General features: G+C 42.6%; 1 protein-coding gene across 1 annotated transcript in view; it reads right to left on the bottom strand.

Moving 5' to 3' along the window:
* Lrpprc (leucine rich pentatricopeptide repeat containing) overlaps nt 1-19,199 on the bottom strand; it is an 86,206-nt gene that overhangs the window by 52,106 nt on the left and 14,901 nt on the right. The window contains exons 4-14 of the mRNA XM_051160825.1: nt 17,512-17,633; nt 17,351-17,409; nt 16,119-16,205; nt 15,457-15,583; nt 15,049-15,193; nt 14,569-14,714; nt 14,248-14,353; nt 14,044-14,151; nt 11,304-11,422; nt 8,606-8,699; nt 5,878-5,944 (exon numbers count right to left, since the gene is read on the bottom strand). Of these exons, the coding sequence (XP_051016782.1) occupies nt 5,878-5,944; nt 8,606-8,699; nt 11,304-11,422; nt 14,044-14,151; nt 14,248-14,353; nt 14,569-14,714; nt 15,049-15,193; nt 15,457-15,583; nt 16,119-16,205; nt 17,351-17,409; nt 17,512-17,633 (1,180 nt within the window). The remainder of the gene's footprint in view (nt 1-5,877; nt 5,945-8,605; nt 8,700-11,303; nt 11,423-14,043; nt 14,152-14,247; nt 14,354-14,568; nt 14,715-15,048; nt 15,194-15,456; nt 15,584-16,118; nt 16,206-17,350; nt 17,410-17,511; nt 17,634-19,199) is intronic.

Raw genomic sequence — 19,199 nt, 5'->3', positions numbered from 1 at the left:
TGTTATAAATATGGCCTATTTAAATGAGACATAATTTCAAAATAGGATCACAGATGAATGTGGGCTTCCCATGACCCCATGACCCCCCACAAGTTCGTTCCTCAGGCCCAGAAGCTGCACGTGTCCAATTCAGACATGAAGAGAGTGCTTGTGTGGCGATTTTACAATGTTAAGGATGCCTGCCTCCCAGGAAGGTACTAAGGATGCCCTCTACTGCAAATGAAGGAGTAAGGATAGCATGCACTGTGGATGCAGAGCTCCTCACTGGACTTAACAGAGCCTCCAGGATGCAGAAGCAATGGGAAGGGAAGGACCATTTTCCCCACACATACTGTCTACACCACAGGCCACCAGCACCAGGCACCTATTACATCTCTCTGGTGTAAGGCACTGATGCATCTGACTATTTATTTGTCCATCGTGAACTGGGAGAACACTTCCTTCCCTCTCCACGCCCTGTACTTCAGGTGGATGACACATCCATGGAAGCATTTTCTTAAATGTTTGAGGAAGGCCACGGCAAGCTTACAAGAGCACAACAGCTGCCAGACGCCTGTATTTGGTCACAGGATCTCCAAATATCTGAGCCTTCTGTTTCTCAGGACTAACCTTGACCTATGCTCCTGACTCCCCAGAAACAGCTTTTATAGAAGCTGAACCTGCCCTGCCCTAGAAACCATCAGACGAGTCTCTGGGAGTCTGACACCAGAGCAACACCACTGCTTTGTCCTATGGGCAGATTTCTGTTTAGTTTCTCAAAATTAGTTACATGTTGTTGATGGTGTATAAAAGTGGCAGAGAGAAACTCAGGTAAAGGATTTACACCATGTCAGGAAAGCAGGCAGCTTCAGCATGGAACTGAGGAAGGCCATGCAGAGACCTTACAGTACCACTGACATTCTGTTCCTGATCTCAGTGGGGGGCAGGTACATTCAACATTGAGGTACCCCTACAATTCATCATTAAACATTTCCCAAGTCCTCACAACTGGTGAAACCCTGGAACCATTCTGAATCCAGAAAGCACAGCGGTGAACCTTGGCATTGGCTATTTAATGAATTAACGCATAATTCTTGCCCTGTTCCGGCCACAAGAAATCAAGTCTCTGAGAAGGTAGAATTTTACAGGACCGCTGTACAGCACAGTCTGTTGTAGTTAAGGATGGGTCTGTTTGTTGTGGAGCAGAGGCTGGGCAGCACGCTGGCACTGTTTCTGCTGAGGACTGACTACAGGTGTTAAGCAAGCTTTTTCTAGAGCAATAATGGGATTTGGGAGGCCAGCTTGTAACAAAACATTAACATTTGGATCCTGTTGATGGAGTCAAAGGAGTCAGGAGTGTCAGGGTGACAATGACAGTGCTGCTCTGGGTCCCGTCCAGTGCTGACAGCTCTCCACCGGCTCCTCCTTCAGAGTTGGTGTGGTAAACTAGAAAGGGAGCTAGATCAGACTTTCTGATGGCCAAGAGGAGTGACAGTGAGAAACGGAAGCCTCTGGCTCATTCTCTGCACCAACTAGGATATAGCTAGGAGCAAACCCTGCATCTCATCTCTCTGTTCTGGAGAGGTCAGGACATCCAAGGCATCTCATCTCACCCACCATTTGCAAAGAGGACTTGAAGATCTGGCATCATTGAATGACTCCAGCAGGGCTAATATCTGGTCTGATACGGTTTAGGTTCAAAACTCTGATCGTTCATTGAACACGCGGCTGGCAGCCCTCCTTACAACACAGACGTCTAGCACCCAAGTTCAGATCGCTGCCCACGGAGCTCTGAAGCATGAAGCCCTGGCCTGCTGCCACTGTCCCCAGCCCTGTCTCTACTGCCTTCAGTGCTGTATCTGCCCCCGAGCGATGGCTCAATGCTTTGGGGTGCTTTTGATTAGACATTCAAAGGACACTTTTCTCTTTTTCACTTAAACATTGTTCTAACTGTTAATAAAAGGAAAGAAAAGTCTCATCCTAAACATAATTTCATCTTGATTTGACTCAGAACTCACTACCAGTCACTTCCAACTGTGGTTTATTTCTTTGTTTGACGACAGGGCCCCATACAGCCCACAGTGGCTCTAAGTTCACTCTGCAGCTGGGGACGGGCTGCGCTCACAGAACACATCATCCTGCTGCTCATCTCGAGTGGTGCTGGGGACTGAAGCAGGACAAGCAATCGACTGACTGAGCTGTGTCTTGAAACCCCGAAACATACTGTATGTAGCTTCCCTTTTAAGAAAACCTATAGTAGAAAAATCTCTTTATAATAATCACCAAGAGACATTAAACTTAAATGACTTATACTCAAGTACTTTGTCTATATTTGTGATTAAACAATTTAAAAAATGAAAAACATTACACACACACACACACACAAATATTTGTATTTTGTTTTGTTTTTTAAAAAGACAGCATGTTTTAAACTGCTGGTTGTACCCTAATCGGTTTAAGAAGGTCCAGGCAGAACGCAGCCAGGTAAGTATGTGTGTCTGTGTTACTTGCAGCAGGCATGGTCAGGGCTGATGCTCTAAAGCAACAATTTCCTAAGCTTCTTTCCACCTGAACACTACTCTCAAAAGACGAGAGAGGGCTGCTTTCAAGCTTGTTATGAATGCATCTCAGTTGGCAGCACACATAAGCTGGAGGGGGTCGTGAAGACCTGGAATCCCAGCACCTGAGAGGTGGGAGGAGGAGCTCAAGCTCAGGCTCATCCTCAGCTCCACAGCAAGCCAAGGCCAGCAGGGGCTTCATTAGGACGCTTGTGATGGGTGGGGAGACAGACAAGAATCAGGAAGATGGCTCAGCAGGTAAGCAGGTGCCTGTTGCCAAGCCTGTGACCCAGGTCAGATTCTCAGAACTAAGGTGAAAGGAGAAAAGCAACTGCTCTGAACTCCACACGCAGGGTCCCCTACACAACAACAATAATATATTAAAAAAAGAATGTGCATTGGTTAGATTTTTGACAACTTGACACAAGGCACAGTCATCTGAGAAGAGGGAAACCCAACTGAGAAAACACCATCTGATTGGCCTATAGGCAAGCTGTTAGGGTTGTTTGTTTGTTTGTTTGTGATTGGTGACTGATAAGGAAGGGCCCAGTTCACACCTGGGCAGCTGATCCTAGGGAAGTGTAAGAAAGCAAACCAAGCAAGTCCCGGGAAGCAAGGCAGCAGGCAGCACTCTCCCATGATCTCTGCTTCAGTTCCTGACCCCAAGTTCCTGCCTTGAGACCCCTTTTTGATGGACTGAAATAAACTCTTTCCTTTCCAAGGCCCTTTTGGTCACAGTGTTTTGTAACAGTAATAGAAACTAAAACAGAACAAGAAAGGAAATCTGAGCCAAATACCTCATAGCCCAAACAGACAAGAAGCAACTGTCCAGTCAGGCCCTGGACCTACTGTAACTACTAAGAAGGTTTCCTTCAAGTTGCATAACAAAGTGCCTCCACATTAACTGGGCTTACCTAGAGTGACTTAGATAATACATTGATCCGTAGCTTCCTGGATTGCTGAATACCGCGCTTCTGGCTGCCTTTTCTGTTTAGTGTAGGTGTTTCCTACGCTCCACCAGCAGTGGCATGGCTGATCCATCATGAGCTGCTGCTAAGTCAGGTGCTCTGTCCTACTCACTAGACAATTCTATTTGCTTACACACAGCATGACTATCAAAAGCACACAAAACAGTGACTTGACTACTGTACTGAATATTCTGAGAGATTTTAAAATACATTAGTATTTATTTTGACAACAAATTAGAGGCATGACTGTATTAATGCTGACATAAAAGACTTTACCACCTTCATATAAGTTTGAATTTTTAGTAGTTTTGGGGTTAAGTAAAAGGAAAGCAATGACCTAAGTTATAAATGCTTCCCACGCCCATATCCTCATGGACATTTCTACTCTAACCTAAACTTTTGTTTCCTCTACAACAAGCCACTGACAGGAAAGACGATGGCACAGAAATACACCAGCAGCCAAGGGACGTACTCTAGGGGTGAGCGTGGGAGGACTGCAGTCCGCTCAGCCTGCCCCGGGCACTGGGCACGATGTTCCCTTTAGGTTCCCCCCATCACACTGGCTTAGATTTATAACGCAAGTACTCCCACAAGTCTAGAATTGATCAAATATGTCATCAAACTGACTAAAATTATTGAAATCAAAAGAACTATTCATGACTTGGAAGTTTAAGTAAAAATGTTAAGTCTTCCATTAAGGACAACATGACTGTCATTTACATTTCACTCACTAACACAGCAGGCATTACTTCTTAAAAGCCTGTTCTATTGCAATTGTATCTACCCAATTATATTCTACGCTCTAAAATAACTTCTAAAATTCTACTGTCGCTGTGTAAGTGTGTTTATAGGTGTAGGAGGGTGCTCACATGCAGAGGTCCAGGACAAATTCTGTGGAGTTGTTGGTTCCAGGGACTGAACTTGGGCCACCAGGTGCCTCAATGTTTTTATCCACTGAACCATCTCACTTTTTGACATTCTATCTTTTTTAAAATGTGTGTGTGTGGTACGTGTATGCACCTCTTGGTACAAGAACACATGAGTGTGCAAGCACATGTGTGTATACATGTGGAGGCCAGAGGCCACTTCAGGAATCTTCTTCTATCACATTTCCACCTTATTTTTTTTTTTAATTTTTTATTATTAATTTATTCTTGTTACATCTCAATGGCTATCTTATCCCTTGTGTCCTCCCATTCTTCCCTCCCTCCCCTTTTCCCCTTGTTCCCCTCCCCTATGACTGTTCCTGAGGGGGATTACCTCCCCCTGTATATGCTCATAGGGTATCAAGTCTCTTCTCGGTAACCTGCTGTCCTTCCTCTGAGTGCCACCAGGTCTCCCCCTCCAGGGGACATCCACCTTATTTTTTAAGAAAGGGTCTCAGTGAACCCAGAGCTCATGACTAGGCTAGACTGGATGGCTAATGAGCCTCAGGGAAGTGTCTCCCCTCCCCGTGAGCACAGTGGCTGACCTCACACCCAGCTCTACACACGATCGCATGCCCGGGGAAGGCAGAAGACAAGTGGGTCCTCTCCTTCTCCCATGTGGGACCTGGAGACTGAACTCACATAACCATGCTCGGCGGCAAGTGCCTCTGCATAATGAGCCATCTTACTGGCCCAATGATCATCTTAAAATGGGAACGTGTGAACATGGACTATGTAAATCAGACGACATTATATTCAAGTACTGCTGTAACGCCTATGGGTGCTATGTCTACAACTTAAGAGTAGATTAGCAAAAAAGAAGCAAATGTGTATCTATGCATACAGCAGGAATGGAAGAGAGCAGGTGGATGCTGCAAACTAGTCACTTGTGAAAATATGAAACAGGTAGGTAATAATTACTCTTCTTTTGGTTTTTCTGTGACTTTTCCTTAGCTTTTATACCAGAGTGAGTTGTTAAAAGAGTGAGCCCAAACCCTAAGTTGCTCTCTGGCCTATCATGATGTAATGTGTCATCACGTGCTTCAGCCAAAAAACCCTCAGCAGATCCCAATCGATACCGACACGTGCTAAAGGAAAACTCTTCTCTGTAAGGTCTGCCTCCCCCCCCCCCCCACTTCACTATCTCAATGCAGTAACAGGTAACGGGAACACCCAAGAGAAAGGTTATTAAGAACAGAGTAATCACACTACGGAATAAACTCATTACAATCGAATGCGCAACAGTGATCTAAATACGCACACACAGGGCTTCTTTCTGTGAACAGAGCTGCATCTGATGTCTCAGGAAAGGTAATGGAAAGGCCGCCCAAACCTAACTCAGCGGAGAGTAAGAGCTTGTCTCAAAAGTAGTTTTCATCATCAATGGATCACAAGGACAAGAGGAATCAGTCCAATGACAGAGAATACTCAGGGTAATAATCTTACCTCCTAAAGCCTAGAATTAGGCTGCCTCTCAAAGAATTAAACGAGAAAGGCAATGCATTCGATTCCACTGCAAAAGAAAACAACTGTCAAAACACCTCAGGCCAGCAGACAAAACGACCCACACTGCACTGCAGATGATCTGGTGACACAGTTTACCTACCTTTTCACTTTCAGCTGGGATACCTTACTTAAAAAATAAATGTCTCATTTAAATTTACTTAATGGGGCAAAACATACATGTGTAACAAAACATCCTTTAAAGCCTTTTGCTTTCATGAAGTAGCAAATTCATAATTATTCCATAATATAAATAGTAATTACATGAATCACCCTGCTATGTAACTAACTGTAAGTGTATGTTACTGGGCACTGTGGCACTGTAAGGAAATTAGCTCATGTTCATCTTGACCAAAAACAAAAGAAAGTTATTTTTCAAGGGTTGTGATGGGACCAGAACCAGTGTCTGCATCCACCCTAGAGCACCGGCCAACCACAACAAAACAGGCCTTTTTTCTGCTACACCGCCGGCTCCCACTGCTCCGGAACTTCACTGAGTTCTCTGGAACTACTCTGTAACTTGCTCTCCTATCCATGCAGTCCACAACCTGGAACTGTCTCAATGCTGACTGGTAAGCCTGATTTTTTTTTTTCCATGTAAAACTTGCCATAAATACTTAAAAAAAACAACAACAAAAAAGGGTATAGTCTAGTTTTAAGTGATAGACAAGGTCACTGTTGGCACTTTCTGCATTTGTTTGTTTGTTTTCCAAGACAGGGTTTCTCTGTGTAGCCTTGGCTGTCCTGGAACTCACTCTGTAGAGTAGGCTGGCCTCTAACTCAGAGATCCCCCTGCCTCTGCCTCCGGAGTGCTGAGATTAAAGGTGTGTGCCACCACAGCCCAGCCTGAATGCTTTAAACTTCTTGTGCTATAAAACCCCTGGACAAGAAGCCTAAGTTTTCCATTAGTTCCACAGTATTTAGATATTTCGATGAAATACCTAAAAATCATTTATGATATATGACTGCCACAAAATTACTCAAGAAATTTGAAAATAGACACAAGCACATGCCTCTCAGTAGCCTTGAGTTTTGCCATGCCTACAAATAAAAGACTGTGTCTTACACGAATCTGATAGAGAGAAAACCTCTCTTGCCTACAGTGTGGTACCCTCCGCACAGCTGAGAGCAGTTTTGGCTCCTCAGAGGCCTTGGACAAGGGAGAGGGAGCCTGACCAGAATAAGCTCGGCTACTCTTTGACCTTAACTCTCTGGCATCTTTCCTTTGAAAATTTAATAGACAGCTTCTTACAAAAATATTCTGGGACTAGAGAGATGGCTCAGCAGTTAAGAGCACAGGCTGCTCTTCCAGAGGACCCACGTGGCAGCTCACAACTGTAACTACAGTTCCCAGAGAATCTGGCACCTTCAGAGACGAACATGCAAATGTTTTTTTAAAACTGACGCTCTTCAAAACAGTATTTCAAAAAACACTGTCAAGTGTTTTTCCTTTAAAAGGTGGCCAGAAACATGCAGGCAAACTGGACGCTGCTGACAAGAAGCATCGTGCTCCCTCAACAACAAACAAGTCTGTGGGAGGGGAAGAGTGCCCAGGTGTGCATCCCACAACCCACACTCGTCTGCTAATGCTCCTGTTTCCATCTTGCCAACATGCAAAATATCTACATTTTTTATATATAGTGGCGGGCACAATCAATACTCAAAGAGAGCGTGTGGCTTTCATAGACTGCTATTACCCCACAGCGGACACCGGGCCTCCTACCAACACTCACGAGTTCAGTTCACGGCCTGGTATGAACGTCAGAACAGGCATGTGCTGATGATCTAATGATCTGTATCTACAAAGCTCCCCCCATACACTCTGCATATACATCAATGAAAGTTTAAGAAGACTGAAGCTGTCCTGTGCCAGGCACCGTGGTACACCTTTAACCCCAGCATTTCGGAGGCAGGAGGCAGGCAAATCTGTGAGTTTAAGACCAACTAAGTCAGCCATGTGTGGCAAAACTACCAAAATAAGCTAAGAAAAACCTGCTGTGTTTTAGTTTTAAATGTTTTCCACAATCTGAATGCCTGACAAATAATGTCACGGACAGGTTAAACAAAGATTTTAAGAAACATTTATTTACTCAAAATGAAATATGCGTAAAAAGGCAAAGTTACAATCAGATTTTGATTCTGGCTGTTTGTTTCTGCTCAATTCTTAAACGTACCATTTCTCTCGCTGTCCTGGAACTGACCTTATGTACAAGCACAGCTGTATTGCAAGTCCAGTTCAGCAAGCATCAGATGTGCTTCCCATTATCTGCACTGGGGAAACAGCCTCCAAACACTTAGCAGGCGTCTCACCAAATCTCCCTAGCCTCTACAAACAGGCTGAACAGCTCAGATTCAGGGCGCGGAAGAAGCACAAGTTAACGCATCTGTTCCACGTCATCTGTGAGCTAATCAATGACAAACATGGCGGTTTCTGGTTTACCACATGCCCAACGACCACTCTAAGCATCATGGTGTCTTCAAGCTCCTTCCAGCCTTAAAATTACCTCTGAAGAAGCCACAAGCTCAAGCCAAACACAGGCTCCTCAGTACGACGTTCACAAAACATGAAACTGTTCTTGTTGCACTGTGTGAACAACTGTGTGAACTACTGTGTACATACTCCCAAAAGCAAGGGAAAGCAACACTAGCACTTCTTATGTGCAATACTTACAAAGTGACAAAATGTTCTGTAAGTTCCCGTTTATGGCTTCACTTCTCACTTCGGCTTGAGCAAATGTATCACTTTTAGGTAGACAATCATTTTCCTGGGGATAAATCATACATCAATACTTCAGCTAAGAGTATTTTGATATGTCATTTCAATTTCCTACATTTCATATATTTTATCACCATGTACCAAGATAATCTATTATCTTTTTATAAAGTTTACAAGCTGACCACTCAAGACCCAACAAGCCTTCCATCTGCAAAGCTTCACCACAGATGACAATGGTTACTTTCAAAAACATACACATTTTTATTTTTATGTTCACTGATCTTTTGCTTACATAATGTCTGTGTTATAACATGGATGCCTGATGCTTGCAGAGCCCAGAGGAGGGTGTCAGATCCAATGGACGGAAGTTACAGGTGACTGTGGGTGCTGGGAACCAAACCTGGCTCCTTCAAGACCAGTCAGTGCTCTTAACCACAGAGCCAGCCCCACTAAAATGGTATTTGACACATGTGGTAAAGAAGAGATCAAATTTATTTAACTTCAAATGATTGGTTTATCACCTGTCCCAACATTAAATAATGTAACTGTATGAACCAAAATTTAGTTGAAATTGTTTTCATATAACACATTACAAACCTCCCTGATAATTTAAGGCAAAGAATAAAAATTATGACATGTCTATAAAATAAAATATCTCACAAGCATTACAACGCCTTGCAGAATTGCGTATTACTAAAGGAAGACGGCAGATGAAAGCGTAAGATGGTAATCGAGTGGCTGTGCACTCCTTTAGCGCCAGCACGTGGGAGGGAAAGACAGATCGGTCTCTATGAGTTTGAAGCCAGCCTGGGCCACAAAGCAAGTTCCGGGATAGCTAAGAACACACAGAAAAATCTGTCTCGAAAAAGATGACAAGTTGTTTTTTTTTTTTCAAAGAGTTCTTAAGCACACTCATGCATGAAAGGGAAAATGTTTTTAAAAAATGATTATCTAAAGAATAAGACTATCTCTATGGATAAGTTATATAGAGTTACCAACTGACTAGTAGTCTTCAATTTATCAATAGATGACATATAATATTGTCATAATCTTAAACTGATAAAAATGACATTTTATTTGTAGCTAAGTATTAAAAACCACGGTAATACCATAAGGCCTATTAGACATTTGACACTGTGGTTGTTTCTAAGCCAATAATACTTAATACTGAAATTTTAACAATGAAAACAAAAGGTAACTGAAATAATATATGTAATCGAAAGTCAGGCAAGTTTATAATTTAGGCCTAACTTTCTACTAAAAGTTGGACAGCTCAGAGGAAACAGTAGTCAGAAACAGCAGTGGAACCTCAGGCTGTATTTCTGCAAAGAATAAAGTATGCAAAAAGTCACTGTTTACAAACAGCCTAACAGTAGTGCACAAACAGCATAGGTCAGCATCCTCTTCTGAGAACTAAAGGAGAGAGCTGCAGTGGAGCTCATCTGGCAGTTACTTCCTGGCAGCATCAAGTCCTAGCACACCTAAACCCACCATGGTAACACATGGCTCCTGTCCCAGCACACGGGGTGGTGTCAGATGGTCACAAGTTAGCCTGAGGCCCCATCTTCCCCAACAGAAGAAAGTGAGAAAGGTAAAGACACTCAAGCTCCAACTTCCAATTTTAAAATGATTACAATTATGAAGTTATTTCAAGGAAAGAAAGGAACATTCTTATAAAAAAAAAAAAAAAAATCAAGACACTGTGTAAAAGCCGGGCGGTGGTGGCGCACGCCTTTAATCCCAGCCCTCGGGAGGCAGAGGCAGGTGGATCACTGTGAGTTCGAGGCCAGCCTGGTCTACAAAGTGAGTTCCAGGACAGCCAGAGCTGGTACACAGAGAAACCCTTTCTCAACAAAACCAAAAAAAAAAAAAAAAAAGACACTGTGTAAGTAGCTGTCCACTCCACGCTGTCAGGCAGTATGCGGACTATGACTCTAGTGCTCGGACCTGCTGCTCCTAACTGTACATACAGCGCTTAGCTTTGAACTTAGAAAATCAATTCTTGGACAATCCAAGTGTTTGCCAGCATTCATGTCTGTGTACCATGCGTGCCTCGCGCCTACGGAAGCCAGAAGAAGTGTCAGCTCTCCTGGTACTGGAGTTACACACATATATGAGCTACCAGCGGGCAGTCAAAGCTGGGTCCTCTTGAAGAGTGGTCAGCACCCCTAACTGCTGAGCCACCTCTCACCAGTTGGCTCTTAAATGACGCTCATCAACACCCTGCCTACCCTGGAAGGTTCAAGAAGCACGACAACACAATGTCTCAAAGTCCAGCAGAGATGATTTTCAGATGCAGAATAACAAATATCCTACTAACAATTTATTTCAGGAGAAATAAACTGCTTTCCAAAACACGAAAATTCCAGTTTCCAAGATGAGACAGGGGAGTGAATCTATTTAATGTCTCTGCTCTCTGGACACAGTCGTATCAACACATAAGGTGCTCTTTAGTTTTTTTATGTGAGTGCTGTTACACTGTTACATACACTAACCAATGTATTTATAAAGCCTTAAAAACTGCATACCCAAGACCACATTGAGTTCACCACTCGATGGTGCTTTTCTTTTTTTCCTTTTTAAAGGATAATGAAACACTGGGGGAAAGGAGCATTTTCTTCAAGCATAGCATTAAAAACACACTTGTACCCACCTGCAAAGCAGCACGGACCGACTTTACACTATCAAAGCACGGGAACACATAATTCACATATGTTTCCTGGTCAGGATCTACTCCCATTTCCTTCATTATTTTGAGGATTTCCATTATTCCTATGAGATACAACACAGCAAGGCTGAGGTGAAGAACTTGGAATTCGGGGAAGTCACAAGGTTTAGTCTCCCTGTTCTCTGAATTAGCAAAAAATTTCCTCAGTACTTTAAAGGTCTGTCTACAGAACAAAATACTAGCAATTAAAATAACCCAAACCCTAGAGAAACAGACATGATTTGTCTGGACCACTCCACAACCTCTATAATCAATCAAATATGCTCACTTTATTTGGAGGCAAAATCCAATGGACACCCCTCCATATAAACAACTTCCCTTCATATTCTTGGTTGTTGGTGAGACAGAGTCTCACTCTGTAGCTCTGGCTATCCTGAACTCACTATATAGACCAGCTGGCCTCGACCCACCTGCCACAGCCTCCAGGGTGCCAGGATTAAAGGACTGCGGCATCATGCCCTGCTCAGCCTTTCATATTCTTTATTTTCATGCTTCCTAATTATATAAAACAAAGTTCGGGTCGGAGCTTTTCCTCTCATTTATGCCTGCTTGATGAAAACGTAATATTCTAAAGAGCGACTTTTCTATTTGTGCCACAGAGAAACGTGGTAGTAAAAGGACTCAAAAGAATCTTCTTGGAGATTTGTGCTGGTGAAATTCCTGCCTCAAATTCAACAGATATACCATCATCCTGTTATTGAAACCTTGGTTCAATTCACCCCACTTGTTTCCTGAGGGCTCTTCTCATTCCTTATGAAACACTCCTGGGCAGCTGCTGTCACTGCAGTCACCACCAGCTCACCCTGGATGTCGACTGCACAAAGGGCAGCTCCCTTTTGCTAGTGAGAATGGCGAGTTCTAGCCTTACATGAAGGGACAGAAACACACAGCCCCTACACTTAGACCTAAGACCGCAGCGCACACACCGCTGTCTTCAGGACCTCCAGCAGAGGGGCTCTAGAGGGAGCAGAGGGCTCTGAACAGCTCAAGGACAAGTGACGCTTTCACGTGCCATCACGCCGCCACTAAAGCACAGGCTTCTGTGTTTTTACAAGTAAGACTTGGGTTGGTTTAAAAATCTTGTTCCAGATTTTAAGACATCCTTAATGTGAAATCTGGTGTCTAATTTCGAAAGGACAACTAAGAATGTCGATAAAAAGAACCTAACAAACAGCTACTGAGCAGATGCCGTGAAGCAATATTTCAAAGCACAGAAGTCATTTTGTTTTTTGTTTTTTGTTTTTTGGTTTTTTGTTTTTTTTTTTTTTTTGGTTTCCGAGACAGGGTTTCTCTGTGTAGCCTTGGCCGTCCTGGACTCACTTTGTAGACCAGGCTGGCCTCGAACTCACAGCGATCCGCCTGCCTCTGCCTCCCGAGTGCTGGGATTAAAGGCATGCGCCACCACGCCCGGCTCAGAAGTCATTTTGAATCCAGACATCCTAACAGCAAGCTGGGGTCAGTCACTGAACCCCTTTGCCTCTCAATTCCCTCAAAAACAAATGTGAGCTTTCAACAAAGCATCCTCAAAGTCTTAATTCTGAGATCTGAAGGGAAGACAGATGCAAGATAAGCACCCCCCTCCACAGGCTCATCTCAGTCCAGCTAGAAACAGCTTCTTTCTCTCACGTTTACTACCTAGGAACAATGCAGTAGCCAACTCGGCTGCAGACATTACAACACAGTGCAATCAGGAAGCCTAGATGGCACACAGGCCTTTCAGAAGGCACCAGAGTGTTTTCCTATCTGTGTAAAGGTGGGTAATACCAGCATCCCCAGAGCCTGAGGTAAAGCTGTCAACTTTCTGTGATAGCAAATAGCAGGTGAAAGGTCACCTTCGGCTTGTTCATAACTGTAGGATATACAAAGAGTTAATCAACTCACATGCTGTTTTCACAAAGACTTTTCTAAAAAGGATTTAGAGACGTTTATAACCAGAAACAATTAGGGAATACTTGTTTTACTATTTCCTCTAAGCCATAAGATGACTATATATTTAAAATAAAATTGCAATGTGAAAGTCTGCTAAAAGCACTTTTTTGTTGTTTGTGCATTCTGTTTGTCACCCAGTGTCACACTAACAACCCTGCATCTCACTCCACAGCACATTACCCTGCGAGATAAAATGAAAAGGGACCATTTTTGTTTCCCCAAGGGGGAGGTACTTCTGTTAAAAGCCTCTTTTTATGAGACTACTTTTTCTGATTACCAGTAATGCAAACCAAAGAATTAGATCCTGTGCTCTAAAATTTAATATTTGTTCCATTTTATTCATATCCTATAGACATCCCATGTGTACAGGGAAAAGTCTACTAAATGCTTAAATGTACTTAAGAAGCTGCAAGAGTGAGCGCTCTGCTCTTCCATCAGCAGGCTGTCAGGTGGCAGAGGAAGTGGACACACCCTGCTCTGTGAGCTCCATTACACAGGACGTGACTATGGCTAGAGACTGCTTACAGCTACACTCACAAGTTTGAATGTTTGTTTAGGAGGTGAACTAAGAAATGAAATTAAGGTGCAAAAATCCACTTCAGTATTATTTAACACGATTCCAATTTCTCAAGATATCTAATTCTCAGAAATAAGTGTGCTCAAAGAATTCGAATAGACGTGTGTTTACTTGCAATGACTCTGCCCAATTATGACTCCAGAAAAAGGCAAACCTCACCTTGGACGTTTTTTGTTTTCTGATGCCCAGCAAGCAGCGGCCAGAAGTAGTGAGTTCGGACAGGGAAGCCTTCTTCCTTCAGAGCCTGCATCACTGCTTTCGCCAAAGCTGGAAAAAACAAACAGAAAAAAAAATCTCGCAATATATCACCAAGCTACCTCAGAAAAGTTCCTGGTGTTGGTCTTAACTAGAAGTGGACAGTACCAGCGTTGTTGGCTAGCAGCGCACAATGGAGAGTGAACTGCAGCGAAGAGCTGTGCACCTTGGCTTCCTTCAGCCTCTTGCAGTAGTCTATAAGCTTCTCAGCGGGCTAAGGAAAGAGACACAAAATCAGCCAAACGGCACAGCCTGGTGCTTGATTTTCTACAAATCTCTTTGGCAATTAAAAAAATCTGAATTTTTCCTTTTTATCTAGAAATCTTCAACACTACGAAAGTTTTATGTTGTTTATAATTTTCTCATATTTTAGAGAATCTCACTTCACGGCTAGCCACACACTCTACAGCGTGCAAACAGGCAGAGTACCGTGTTCATAGTCACGCAGTGCCGCAAGAAGAAACTGCCGAAGACGTTCACGTGCTCCTCCCTGGCCACAGGCAACGCCAACAACACCTGGAACGCAGTGTCTTCTAGCTTCTCCGTGACTAAAAGCAGAATGAGGTTCATTGCATCTGAAAGAGAACAAGACACCTGTCCTTACTACGCCAGCAATCCCTTTAAACTGTCATCAACAGGAAAGGATAAATAGGGCCAGCAGCATGGCTGAGGAGATGCAGGCGCCTGTGCCAAGCTTTATGACCCGAGTTCCATCCCCAGAGAAGACCTGACTCCGGCAAGTTGCCCTCTGTGATTCCACACATGTTGTGTGGTTATGTGCACACCCCAAAAACACAAATAAGTGAATTTTTTTCTACTTTTAAGGGAAAAAATTAAGAACTGCCAATGCCAAAAGGATATGATACATAAGGTATTAGCAAAAGTCAGCTACATAAGAATTCCACATACCTGGAATATATCTTCTTTCATAGGTAATTTTTTCCAAAATTTCTGAGACGTACTGAGGATATCCAGCCTTACTAAAGCTAACAATAATTTCCAACAAATCACGGTCCATAAGATAATGGTCCGACTTGTCCACTTTCTCCAGAATCTAGAGATGGTTGTAGTAATTGGGATGAAAAAGTATTAGTATGAAAGCCAAGTAAAATAACAAGACTCAATATCCTAATCCAACAGTAACTGTCATGTACCCACATCAAAGTACCAAACTAAGAGTTTCTTTTGAGTATTACTCTTTAAAAGGCAAAAGCTTTAGAAGAGATACATGCTCAGCTGTTTGTTTTTGCTTCATATAAACTGTCACACAGGTTCATTTAATGACTTCAACACTGACTTGCAGAGCGTGAACCATACCTGCTTCACACGGCCAATGTCGCCCTTCTCAGCGTATGCGTTCAGCAAGGCCAGATATGTGTCTGGCCCGGGCTCAATGCCGGCCTCTTTCATCACTGTGAGAATATTTTCTGCATTCTCCATATCTCTATAAATTAGTCCAAAGAAGACATAAGATTGCTGAATAGAATTAGTCAACCTAAACCATATTGCCTGAGATTATTAAATCAATCATTTTAAGTAGTTGGAACCACACCCACAAAGGACAAATGTTCATTACCCTGGTTATGCATTTCTGAAACCATAACCGTCTGAAATGTTTCCTGGTAACTTTGCCCCACATGCAATAGTTTACAAAGGTATGAATTAAGGATCCCTCTTTCACTAGGAGTGCAAGGGCGCAGGTTTACCTGAGAACATCAGAGGAGATTCCTCAAGAAAAATAAAAATACTTCTTAGATCAGTGAACTTTATTATTTAATTACCTCAGATCAAGCCCAACTTTCAGCACTAAGTAACTGTAAATAATGTGTAACAAATTTCAGAAGACATTATAAAGATGCCATTGTGCGTCACCTTACACCAGTGTTTGGAAGAGTAAGCAACCGTGGTCTGAGCTCTCTACAATTAGCTCTCTAGGATGTAGCCCTTGCTGACAAACCAAAACCCAGGAGGACAATTACCCAGCTCTGGCATGCCCTGTAACAAGAGCACTGAACACCGCCTCGGTGACTGGAAGGTCCTTCGTTTTCATGAATCCAAGAATCTTGCTGAAATAAAAGAAGTGACATTTATCAAAGAGACTTGCTATGATGTGTGCATGAACTGGGCCCTAAGTTATTGCTGTTTAGCATAATAATATGTCCTTGTTAAAACAAAGACAAAAATGAACCAAACAAACAAACCATCAAAGTGAAAAATAATCTTCTTCTTGTAAAATTTTATTTCTTGGAGTATGAATAATTTGAATATTCTTGTTAAAACTACTAAGTAAGCTAAGCCTACAGCTCAGTGGAGAGGCACGTACTTACCGAGGATGTGTGAGAGGCCCTAGGTTCTGTCCCTAGCATGGCAAGAGGGAAATGACGACTAATTTAGGGGGAATCAATACACTGAGTTAAAAATAAGACTGTGCAATTCCAACCCATTCCTTATTTTCTAAACTTCCATATTAAAATAGCAATACATTTTATTTAAGTAGAGAAATATTACAACTGATTTTACCTGAATCAGCAAGCAAAGAAAATATTTCTACTTTATAAACGAACAGTTTAAATGGCTGATGATAGTTCCCTTAGGAAGTAGGTTTTATAAAGGAAACTCCATTTGCATCTTAACAATTTGTATTTCTAGTCTGACCAGTTGCAACTTTTACTTCTTTCCCTTTATTACAATTTCATTTTACTTAAATCATTACTAAATTTGCTGGGTGTGGTTGCCCATGCCTTTCATCCCAGCACTTGGGAGGCAGAGGCAGATGGATCACTGTGATTTCCAGGCCAGCTTGGTCTACAAAGTGAGTCTAGGACAGCCAAGGCTACACAGAGAAACCATCTCAAAAAATAAAAATAAAAAAAATTACTAAATTTGCTACATTAAAATACTTCTGAAATAATTACCTTTATAAAGAACATAATTTCAAAAATGGTGACACATTTTTAGGGCCTACACAACTTCTAAGTCTACATGCATACACCCACAGTTTCGGATGATGAGCTATGGCCAAGCCTAACAGCTAGACTTGAAGCCCAGAACTGAAGGCCAGAATCCACACAATGGACAAACGAACTCACCCCTGCAAGCTATCCTCTTGATTGCCATGCTCATGCACACACACCCACACCCACACACACACACACAAAATAGATACATGAAAATGAAACTGAACATGGCCAGCATTTACAGGAAGACCTACCTGGCACCTTCGATATCTCCAGAATTACAATAGGCAGCAATCAGCCTCTGGTATGTGACCTGCAATGAAATGGGCTGCTTAACATTTTCATGCATAAACATTTCTTCTAGAAAATAACAAAAGTGGATATGGCTGCTTGCATCCACAACAGCAGTACCTACTCGATTTGGTTGGATGTTTGCTCCTTCCATCTTTGCCAGGAAATCAGTAGGTGAGAATTTGTATTCATTTTGAAGATACACTTTAAGTAAAGCATTGTAATGACTGACATCGTACACAGTACCTATTAATGAAATTTAAACCAAATATTTAGAAAAGCATTTAACAGCCTATCCTTACTACAACTAAACTCTGCAGATACTGATGGGCGCTTCTTTATGAACACAGGACTGTCTTCATGTGCGAGCTCGCCGACAATACTTTTGTATTTAGAAGCAACAGAGGCATTCCTATACAAAGTAATCCCTACAAGCCACCGATGACTACAATTCCTTTATAAAGTCTTAATCTTTACCAGGTCACCCAAAGCCTTTGCCAGGAAAACCTGCTCCTGTTTCCATGTGAACACCATTTCCGGCCTGCTAGCATTATTTACCCACTTTCTAACATCCTTGTCCTCTTCTACATGGTACTGCCTAGGTCACATGTTAGGACGACCACGCAGCTTATTCTACCTTCGAATGACATCATGGCCATTCTATCATTCTAAGAGTGGTGTCCAACTTTTTGGCAGTGCAGTATGACTCTCTCACGTACTCATGTACTGGGCTGTATTCACAGCTAACCTGGGATGCATGTGACCTTTAGGTCACAGACTGGGCACATCTGAATGGAATAACCCATTGTATTTAACTTTCATGAAATGTTTTATCCTTAGTCAATTAATTGTATATGGTCACACTGCCTGTGCTCATTATCTGGGGTCAGTTTATAAGCTTCTAGGCAGCTGCAGTAAATAAACTCTTCCTTGTTTTCACTTTAATATATGCGGACACTTTTTCAGGAACTATGCTAAGTTGTCCACATGTAAATGTTTGGTTATTCTTCACAGCTTTCAGGGAAGTAACACTTTACAGGTGAGGAAGATGGCTCTTTCCAATTCTCTAAAGCCACCCACATGACAAGAGATTTAAACCTCTGTAGCATAAACTGAGGCTAATCTCTTTTTATATTGTCACTGGGTCTTGTATGTACCCTCTAAACGGGTTAGAATCTGGTATGTAGGCCAAGCTTGCATCAAACTCAATAGTGAACCCTCTGCTTCTGTCGCCCAAGCGCTGGGATTTCAGGCATGCACCACCACAGAGTCTAATCTCTTTAGTACTGTGAGGGATTATCTTGATTAGGGTAACTCCAGTGAGAAGGCCTTCACCTGGGGACAAATCACCTTACTCAGGTTCACTGGGCGGGGAAGGCCTACCCACTGTGGGTGGCACCATTCCCTAGGCTGGGATCCAGGCTGTATAAAAGGGAGTTCAACAGCCTCACATGGAAACAATGTGACCAGCTCTCTCTGGATTCTACTGTCTTGATTACTCAGCAAATAATGACCTTTACTCTGAAATTGTGAGCCAAAATAAATCAAATAAAGTTGCTTCCATCAGGGTATTTTATCACAGCAAAAGAAAAATTAACTAATACACCAGGCATAATTGTAACTCTACTTTTTGAGAGGCAGGGACAGATAATTTGCTAGGGCTTGCTGGCCAAGCAGCCAGACATAACGAGTGGGCCAGATCAGAGAGAAAGAGAGGCCCTGTCTCAAGAAAAGAAAAAGTGGATGGTACCTGGTACATTTTAGGGTGACCTCTGACCTCCATACACATGTATACAATTGTGCCCAGACACC

This window comes from Acomys russatus, chromosome 1 (genome assembly GCF_903995435.1).
Source record: "Acomys russatus chromosome 1, mAcoRus1.1, whole genome shotgun sequence".
NCBI lineage: Eukaryota > Metazoa > Chordata > Mammalia > Rodentia > Muridae > Acomys > Acomys russatus.
Note: the sequence above shows the minus strand (reverse complement) of the source record. Positions and strands in the feature narration are given on the sequence as shown.